General features: G+C 33.4%; 1 protein-coding gene across 1 annotated transcript; it reads left to right on the forward strand.

The window, feature by feature from the left end:
* The first annotated feature begins 688 nt into the window (after positions 1 to 688).
* On the forward strand, positions 689 to 9,675 carry LOC135692945 (solute carrier family 41 member 1). Its single transcript, XM_065211307.2, has 9 exons — positions 689 to 1,485; positions 2,741 to 2,848; positions 4,408 to 4,479; positions 4,968 to 5,259; positions 5,667 to 5,814; positions 6,416 to 6,489; positions 6,798 to 6,923; positions 7,417 to 7,565; positions 8,173 to 9,675. The coding sequence occupies exons 1-9, from the start codon at positions 820 to 822 to the stop codon at positions 8,356 to 8,358; spliced, it is 1,821 nt and encodes a 606-aa protein (XP_065067379.2). The 5' UTR covers positions 689 to 819; the 3' UTR covers positions 8,359 to 9,675.
* The last annotated feature ends 599 nt before the right edge of the window (positions 9,676 to 10,274 follow it).

Genomic DNA, 10,274 nt, shown 5'->3' on the forward strand with positions numbered 1-10,274 from the left:
GAAGTTGAGGAAAATGAAGTTGGGCAAAACTTTGTCGCTTGCGAAAAATTAAGTCACATTTCCCCTGATTTGGCCTGGTAAGTATCGACAAACTGCATACAGTGCTCCATTGCCCATTCTTATGGAGTTCAAGTCTTATTAGTTTTTAAGTAGTCAACTTGCTATGTAGAGTGGCTTCAGTTGAAACAAGCTTTGAAGAGAGCCAAAAATTCATTTTATCTTTTTACCATGAAGCAAGATCGAGTGACAGGGCTATTTCTATTTGCTACCAATTTTAAACTTCAAATAGAAAATGATGCCGTAAGAGCATAAGAAGAGTTCTTTGCTTCTGCAAGACATAAAAGCAGCCTATAGCTTTAGTTAAAATGAAATTATAGGCAAGAAAATTCAAACAGTTTTCTTATTTAGTCTCAATTCCAGATATGTGCTATGCATACCCATTTCCATTAACCCCCCCCCCCCCTCCTCCCAATTATGTATTTCATTCAAAATTCTTATTTAAGCACTTTCAATTTAAACATAATTTCGGAAAATCTAAGCATTTCAATCTATCATGACTCTAATTTTAAGGTTTTTCAAAAAATGCTAACCCCCTTCCTTATTAGACCCCCCTACTTGAGAGCACAGGAACTTGAGAGCACACAGAGCACACACCAAACATTGCAACACGAACAATTTGTTTACGAGAATGTGCGGAGGAGCATTACGTGTCTCAAACAAAAAGCTGGCCTTTTTGAATCAAAGGAGAATTATAATGAAACAAGGTATCAATGCGATAAAATACTCTAAAGAAATTCGGTTAATGCCAATTGATATATTATGAGCAGTGTATTACTTCACTCGGATGACAAAGCTAAAGGCCTATCTAGTAACGAGCTGCAAAGTCTTGAAAATTACACGAATTCAGAGGGCCTAAGGCGCCGAGGTGGCAACATGGTACCAAGGATATCAGGAGAGTCTTTCCAAAATAGTTCAGCGGGTCGTAGAAGAACATTTTCGTCATCCAGTGACACCAGCGAAACTAAAGTTTCCAAAGAAATGTCAAATGGCGTGTTAAAGGACAATCCTATTGTTGAATTTGAAGATCCGTTAAAATCTCAGATTAGGTCTCAGATTTGTGAAACTTCTTTTACTGAAAATTACAATAGAGACTCGTCGTCTGATTTACTTAGCCCAACTGCTGATGTTTCGCTGTCATCGGATGAAAATGAAGACAATTCGGCAAGATTTGGGAGCTTTAATTCAAAGAATCTTTATAAACCTCTACCACATGTGGACGCTAACTTTGAGGAAGATGATATTACTGAGGAAGCAGTCTTGTTACCAGATGGAGAATTTCGAAGAATAAGAGAGGGTAATCGTGAAATTGATATCAAAATAAGTACTGAAGAGAAATCTATAAGCATTGCCTTACAAGTTTTCTTTCCCTTTATGATTGCTGGCATGGGAACTGTAGCAGCAGGACTTCTACTGGATGTTGTTCAGGTAAGTCTAATTCTATGTGAACATGAAGTGTAAGCACCAACTTAGAGGCCAGTATGCAGAGCATGGCAAAGGTGCTGTTAGACAAAGGTGCATCCCTAACAGTTAGCTTTGTTGAAATTAAATTTAGGAAAAAGTGATAGTTCTGGCGCACTATGGCAATATTTGGGTGGTTTCTGCACCTGAGGTGCAGGGCTATTGGCACACTCAAAACCTTTTCAATAGAGGCCATGCTTTGCAACGTTTAAACTGTGACCTTTGCCAGTGAAATTCCAAGTTATGGTGACTTCTTCAGTGGTTTTCAAATATGTCCAGAATTCTCAGTATTTTAGTTTTGTTTGATTGCTGATTGCAACATAGTTAAAGGGTGTAGCACTAAACGAAGCAGGAACCGGCACATAGTATGACACAGATACTTGGGGTGCATAAATCTTGTGTGCTGATAAAGATGACTCCTAAACTGGTAACAAGGAAGATTCTTATTTTTCAAAATTATTTTCTAGAACAAGAGTAATTCTTGAATTCCAATAAGTTAAGAAAATTTTGCTCCCTTGAACGGCAGTGTTAAGCTGATTGGGTCGATTTTGCAATCTTTGGTTCTTGTCTCATGCCACTTTGTGCACCAGAGGGGTAAAAAGCTGCTAGACTTTGCTGAATGGCAGCCCTCCATGCACGCTATAGCAAAAGAACTCCTCTGCCAATCTTGATAATGAAACCAAATGCTGAGATTGCAGAATAAACGACTGAATGTTTACCAGAATAGAAACAAGAAAAGATAACTATTTATTTAGGAGAGCACTTGGAACATCATGCACAACATGCATAAATCATTTGGGCTCAAAATTTATGTGTGTGATTGGTACATCTATGAAATAATTCTTACCAACGAGGCTCCATTTCAACATACCCTTCTCCCTTTTTGGCAATAACGCTACTTTAAGGAATGACAAGTATTTTTTCCCTCTTCTACTCATCCTATTAAGGTATCAGCTTAGAATTATTTACTTTTAAATCCTCTTTTTCTCATTTTATGTCTTGAAAACTCAAGGCATATCTTTCCTGTGGTTTTCAACATATCACACTGGCATGATGCCTCCTTAAAACTTGTTGTACATATTCCTGACTCAATGTATGGATGGATTAGTCTGGAATGCATTAAATAACTAGGTCTACTAAGAGTAACCCATTTTGACTATAATGTAAACAGGATAACATATTATTGTGAGGTCTATCAATGTTTACAGTTTTAAATTTTCAGCACTGGGCAGTTTTCAAAGAGGTTTCTGAGGTATTCATACTAGTTCCAGCACTTCTTGGTCTGAAAGGGAATTTGGAGATGACACTGGCATCAAGAATGTCAACAGCTGTAAGTATGGATTTTTGCCAGAAACAAGGGCAATAAAATAAGGATGGAAAGAATTCTGCAACCTCTAATACCACTCATTGAATGACATTAAGCATTTCTTCAATCCTTTATCCCAACTAGGATAAATGTTAAACTACAATGTCTAGAGCTATCAGCAACAAATGAAATTTGCCAAGAATTGTCAAATAAACATAGGCAATGATAAAAATGATAATTGGTATCAAGATACTAGACAGTTCTTGACTCCATATCTATTAAGTAAAAAATCCTTGCTAAATTCTATGCTGAACTCAGGTAACTCCAGTGTTTTGATATACCAGCTTTGTGTTCTCTGATGCCACTTGCTTGGGTCACAAGAGATAACTGGGAATGTATTTTAAAAAAAGCCACACAATTTGACAAAAACTTCATGATTTTTTTCCAAAATTACAGAGAAATGAAAATATTGAATTTTCATATTTTGATAGATGTATTTTGCCAGAGCAATCAAATATTGCATGGTTAGGTTTGCACTCGTGTTGATACTAGCAAACCCTGTAAATATATTGTAGATGGATCTTTTGGTGCTACAAAGCTTAAAATTGGCATTGAAAAAAGCAAACATTTTGAGTCATACTAAAGCTTTACATCTGATGTTCAGAGTATAAAATGTCAGAACATAGCTTGAAAACTCTATGCTAGGAAACATGTATACAGGCCTTGCCCGGAAAGGCGCTCGATCGAGCGCGTGCGCCTAGAGCGCAACCAAAAAGAGCCTTGGAGAGCGATTTAAAGAGCCCCTCAAAAAGTAAAAACAATATTACCAATTAAATAAATTAAAAAAATCAAACGTAAAAAGTAAAAACAAAAATTAAATAAATTTTTTACATTTGTTGAATAAACTTGATCAAGCATAAACAATCTACCTAACAGACCGCAATATTATGATTTGCGTAAGATTACCACTGGAGAAAAAATTCAGCAAATTCAACTATGGATTTTCGATACAATCTTTAATCTAATAACCCTCTAATAACCATCAATGACACAGGCCATGAAGCGTATTCTCCTTTTTCGAGCAAGCGTTAATATTCTGTTGAAGTATTGTTTTCTGTTTTTCTTAATAACTTAGAATGTCCTGTGCAAATCATCTATAACATTTCCCCCAAAAATATCGTATTGCTTTTTAGTTTTCATTTGCTTCTGTGAGTCGTAAATGTTCTAGCATGTCTTAAAGAATGAAGAAGATAAAAACGGAAATATAGTCAAATTTTCGAAAATTTTTGATATGAAGCTGAACATAACTGTTTAAGGATACTGAAAGTGATTAAAGCTCATCAAGTGATGGCAACTTACATATCTAGAAAAATCTGAACAATTTTGAGACTTTGTTCTGTTATATTTATATATTTATATTAACATAGTATTTGTTGCATGTTTTGTTTTGCACGAACTCCTTCTGTCTACACAAAAGATGATGATAAGATGGATTTTATGTTTAATCTTGTGCAAACTTTGACACATTCCTTCTAAAATGTTTACACTGTTACTTTTAGATACTTATTGTTTATCATTTTTAGGCCAATCTTGGCTCAATGGATACCAAAAGTGAGCAAGCTAGTTTGATTATTGGTAACTTAGTTTTGACACAGGTGAGTTTAACTGCTTGAAAATAAGATTAGTCAGAATTTTCAAACCATAGAGCACCACAACAAATTTTTTATTCCATAAATTATCAGAGCATTGATCACCCTTGAATATTAGTCGCACAACCTTTGCAAATTGAATTTTTGTACCTTATCTATATCAACATTTTCAAATGACTTGCCTTATGAAACCACAAAAGCTGTTTATTCATTTGATTAATCCCATATTTTTTGAATAAATCCAACAGAATATCTGCTTTTGACTTCCAAATGGATCTTGTTGAAACTTGGATGATTTATCTTGTTATGTTTCAAATCCAGACTTTTTGAGTAAACATTATACCAAACAATTCCAGATTCTTAGCCATTTGAAAATGTCAGCTGACAAACATCACCTTAATAATAAATACACATTTTGTAATAAGCATACATTTTATCTTGCTAATTACAGGTCAGGCAATTAATTTATGCTTCAATAATTGCTTCACTCACAGGCACAAGCATTGGTAGTTGCAGCACTTGCATCTATAGCTGCGGTTGTATTTGGTTGGGTCCTTGATGGTCACTTTGATGTTCATCATGCATGGCTCCTCTGTGCCAGCAGCTTAGTGACAGCATCATTAGCCAGTCTAATTCTTGGTAGCATTATGGTTGTTGTTATAATACTATCAAAGAAATGTGGTATCAACCCTGATAATGTTGCAACACCTATTGCCGCTAGTTTGGGAGATTTAACTACCCTTGCTCTGCTGTCTACCATCAGCTCCTTTTTCTATGATCGCATTGGTAAGTAGAATGTGTTTGAGGTTTTTTGAATTTGGAATCTATCTACTGATTATGTTGTGTGTTGTTATTTGTTTTTCAAAATACATGTAAACATCAGCCAATATCTGACTTTTACTATATATTTGATGTAGTTTTCCTATTCCATTAAACCCAAATTTATAGTCAATTTGCAGCTTCAAAGTTTGATAGGAGAATGAAAATTCAATGAGCCGGTTTTCACATGAATGCATTGATTGATGAATGTCAATCAATACAATCAATTAAAAGAATGTTCATGGAATTTTTAATGAAAACTGAAAACTTTAGGCCAGTTTCCTTAAGTTCCGTTTATTGCACAGATATTTTGCGAGATAATCCTGTTTTGATAGAAGCACTTCATAAAATGGCTGATTTTTTCTTTTATTTAGGTACTCATTACTGGATAGCACCAGTGATTTGTGTATTATGTGTCATTTTGCTGCCCCTCTGGGTCTATATATCACACTACAATAAATACACACATGATACTCTATACAGTGGTTGGACGCCAGTTATAAGTGCCATGTGTATAAGCAGGTAACTTTAAGCATTTCTAAATGCTTATGGCAATGTTTTTCAGCAGACATTTTCAAATGATTAAGAAACTGGAATTGTTTAAGCAGAAAAAAAGTATCAACCGTGCATATTATAATTTTCTCTACTTAATACTCTATAGGGCATTATTTGTGCCAAAAGAAGAAATAAGCCCTATATTTGCTTGTTAGTTTTCTAAACGTGTTAAGTTTATATCATTTATGAGTTATCCAGTTTCTGTTTATTATATGATAATTTGACTGAGAGTAGACAGCTAAGAGTATATTTGGTTGCAAACTTTGTTGACCATCTAATCATAAGATCCCTATTGGTGATTACAGATTTGAGTCCTTGACTACTGAATATTTAAAGCAGTACACACTACTGACCTGAAACACACTGTCTGGGAATTCCAGCTCTTTTCTAGTGGATGTCATATTAAATAAAATATTATATGCAGAACCTGAGCAAATCTGCTTTGTTGCCCCTAAAAATGTCTCTGACAGAACCTTTGGTCAAAACAACATAAAATTATACCAATTTTAACCTGCATATTAATATTAAACTAACCTTTATTATTAACCTTTAAACTTGTTTTTCCTAGTGCTGGTGGTCTTGTCCTTAGTTATATTGTTGAAAGGTATCATGGAATTGCTGTCTTTAATCCTGTGGTGAATGGTATGTTGAAGCACAAATTTTCTTTGTTGAAAAGTGGTTTTGATAGCCGGTTTTCATGTAAGCTTTGATGCTTGCTTTTTTACAAGTTGAATGAGCTCATTAATCGGTCTGGTTTTTTATTTTTCTATGTATAGATTTTAAACCTTAAACTTCTTGAGAATTTCTTATTTGGAAACTCTCTGTTAATATCCTTGACTTATTACATCCCAGTATAATTCTAAAAAAGCTTTAATAGTATTTGTTTGTGTTTTGCTTTTTTCATCAATTGATTCATATGTGTGATACTTCTCCTGTATTTTTCTTTCCAGGAGTTGGAGGCAACTTGGTTGCTGTTCAGGCAAGCAGGATATCAACCTCACTTCACAGGGTATCAGTTCTTGGAAAGCTTCCACAAGGTGTTAGATATGGGTGCATACATTCCTTTTGTACTGCAGGTAAATTCATTTGATTTACACCTAATTTTGTTGCTGTATGTCATGAATATTTATAAGGCAAAGGATCCATCAATAGAAATTCAGGAGGCTGCTGGTGCAGAAAACAAACTTTTTGCATTTAGTTTAATTTCATTTTTAATGGAGGCCAGGACATGAAAACCCAGCCGACCATGTGACTGGGTGGTCGCAGGAAATTTTCCATGAATACAGTTCTACAGGAATTTTTTAAAATATTTTTAGCATTTTTAGCAAGCTGTATGTTATTATATACCTAGTATAAAATATTTGTGAAGCTTATGGTATCCTGTAACATCTTTCACAGAGCTACAATATTATATTTTCTTTCATGCTTTTAAAGGGCAGTAGAACATAGAAAGTCCAAAAGATTTGGTAGCGCTAATAAGGTAGAACAATTGATCTCAATAGATATAAATTCTTAAACGCTTACGTGGAAATAGGTTGATGGTTCCTTCAAAGCAAAATTCCATTTCAGGTGGACATTCAAAGACAGCACGGATTTTAATTGCAATGTCAGTCCCAGGTCACATGATTTTCCTTAGCATCATTGCGTGGATGAAAGCTGGACACACATCTTTAACACCAATTTTTACTTCAACATACCTACTTGTTGGAATTCTTCAGGTATCTATTTATAAAATCACTTACTTTGTTTAGAATTTGTGTTTCATATTGGATATTTCTATTTAGCAAAATGATACATTAATTTTCCCAGCATTTACATGAATAAAGAATCAACATATAAATTTTATAGCATAGATCAAGCTAATCAGCTGTGAAATATCTCTAACTATCATTTTGCTATTACTCTGCCTTATTTTTGTAATTTGTTTTTACATAATTTTTTGCGTATACTTGTTTGATTGAAACATTATTGAACTTTGCTAGCATAGCATTTCAAAATGGCTTGTTAAGAAACAAATATTTTGCAGCATGACTTATTATTCAAGCCTTTGACACTTGCAGACTGTAAAACATCAGAATAAGGGCTGAAAAGATCAAGAAAGAAATATATTCCTAGGTTATAATTCATGTTGCATAATGTTTGCTTTCTTCAAAGCCATTTTCTAATTTTGTACTACTAAAGAATTGTTTTATTATTTGTGATTTCAATTAATTGATCCATGATACCAAGTTCTGTGACACTTTTTAAAAACTGAAATTATGAAAACATTTTTCTTTGAGATCTATTGATGACCAGTTTATATATTTGTGTATATATTCATACAAGGTAACAATACTGCTATTTGTCGCAAACTGGATGGTTCACTGGATGTGGAAGAGAAAGAATGACCCTGACAATTATTCTATCCCATATTTGACTGCCATTGGGGATCTGTTGGGTACACTTCTTCTTGCTGTTGCTTTCCATGCCCTGTGGCTAATAGGAGACAGAGATGCAGATGTAGGAGACTAAAACTTATGATGGTTATCAACAGAGTTTGGGGAAGAACTTTTCTGTTCTAAGACTTAGGAAATATTCAACAGAAGTTTTAGGGTTCTCAATATGTATTCGTTTTTAGCATAGGCTGTATTGTCTGTGCTGATAACCTTTTGATAAATCTGTGAAATAATTTATATCAAACTTAAGAAGAAAGTGAAATAAAGAAATAAGATTTGTGATATTCCAAGTATTGCTGAGTCTGAAATATGCAGGTTTCCTTGACTATAAAAATTTCTTTTTTTGTCATTTACTCATTCTAATTTATTAATAAATGAATGCAGTGTTTGCAATAATATCAAATTATTTCAGACTCAAGAATATGTTGGCATGAAATATTTTTATTTATCTATATATTGCATATATTTGCCCAACCCCTTGACTTAAGAACACTAGCATACAAATATAAAAGTTCGCCACATTGGATTCTTACTGAAAAACTGTTTCTGGTCACCTTTTTTTGCTTCGATGGTTGTGGATTGTCAAGAGAAACTACTCAAAGTTCCCATCTCATTAGTAAATGTTAACATGAAACTATTCAACAATGTTATATAAGCTCAGTTCAACAAATCATTTGTTTAGTATATTTACTTTAGTAATAATTGAGTGTAATATTTAACATAGGTAGCCTGCCTTTGAATTTTAGTGTCAAATTTATATATGGTAGGCTTGCTTTTTGGTCAAAGACTTATCTTTCTTGAAACAGTAGTAATATTGACTAAATACATTATTTTGCCATGTTTGCATCCTTGCATAAGACACACCCTTAATTCTATGTTTGAATTCTGAAAAAATTATTTCTACTGTGTCGTGCCATGTATAAGATGCACCCCCTTTACTCAGTTCTTGTAAGGAATGCATCTTTCAGTGAAAAATTAAACATGACAATTTTATAGACACTAACTTTTGTCAGATATTTTTTCTATTGTGGATGGAGAATTTAAAGAATTTACTAAATTTCGGGTAAAAGTGTGATTATTCGAATTAAGAGAACATAAGCTCCAAATATCATAATAATTTGTCTATAAAATGACACTTTGCCTTCAAAGGAAATGGTAGGACAGTCAATGTTACCATATATAAGATGCCAATAATAAAGCCAATAAAAATTAAAAAAGAGGTGTGTCTTATACATGGCAAAATCTGGTACTTTGTTTAATTGATATTTTCTTACTAATTGACAAAGCTTTCATGCCACGTTTTAGCCTTGATATTATCATTGTTGATAAAAAATTTTAATACTTTAATACAAATGGTATCATTTTTAAGAGAAAAATACACTTTGAGGGTGCTTACAGTAAATGCTTGCTGTCTACATTCTGGTTTCTATTAAAATCAAATACAAGAATATTTTAATAAAAGAAGGAGATTGTTACTGTGGAGGGATCCTGTCTTTTTTGTCCTTTCAGATTTTTGTGATTTATTCTAAATATTTTGTTTGTAATGACACTTTTTGTCAGTGATAGAGGTTTTTATCAAAGAGCTATGCTACCTGTCAAACATGGTTTGTAGTCAAACTCTCCCTTTAATTCCAAGTATCATGGTTTGCCAAAAACATTGTCTGTAGTATTGCTTGGTAATTTTTCAAATCTTGCAATCATTATAAAGTACTGCTTCCTAAAACCAGTAGAATAGCAGAAATTTTTGCAATTTGATTGTATCTTGACATTTTCCACCAGTTACAAGGTGCATTCAAAAATACAATTTTTTCTAAGGCTTCAGAAGTATTCAAAAGCATTAATTTGCAGTTGTTCTATGTACTGTAAGTGTGCAAAATTTGACACTTCCCATGAGCCTTTATAGTGATTGAAGCTAGAAATTTAGAAAGTACAAGTCAGTTATTTCAATATGCTTGGAACTATAAGGCTTTTTACAATGTTTTAAAAAAGTTA

The sequence above is a fragment of the Rhopilema esculentum genome, chromosome 3 (genome assembly GCF_057945365.1).
Source record: "Rhopilema esculentum isolate cy_ngs chromosome 3, ASM5794536v1, whole genome shotgun sequence".
NCBI classification, from domain to species: domain Eukaryota; kingdom Metazoa; phylum Cnidaria; class Scyphozoa; order Rhizostomeae; family Rhizostomatidae; genus Rhopilema; species Rhopilema esculentum.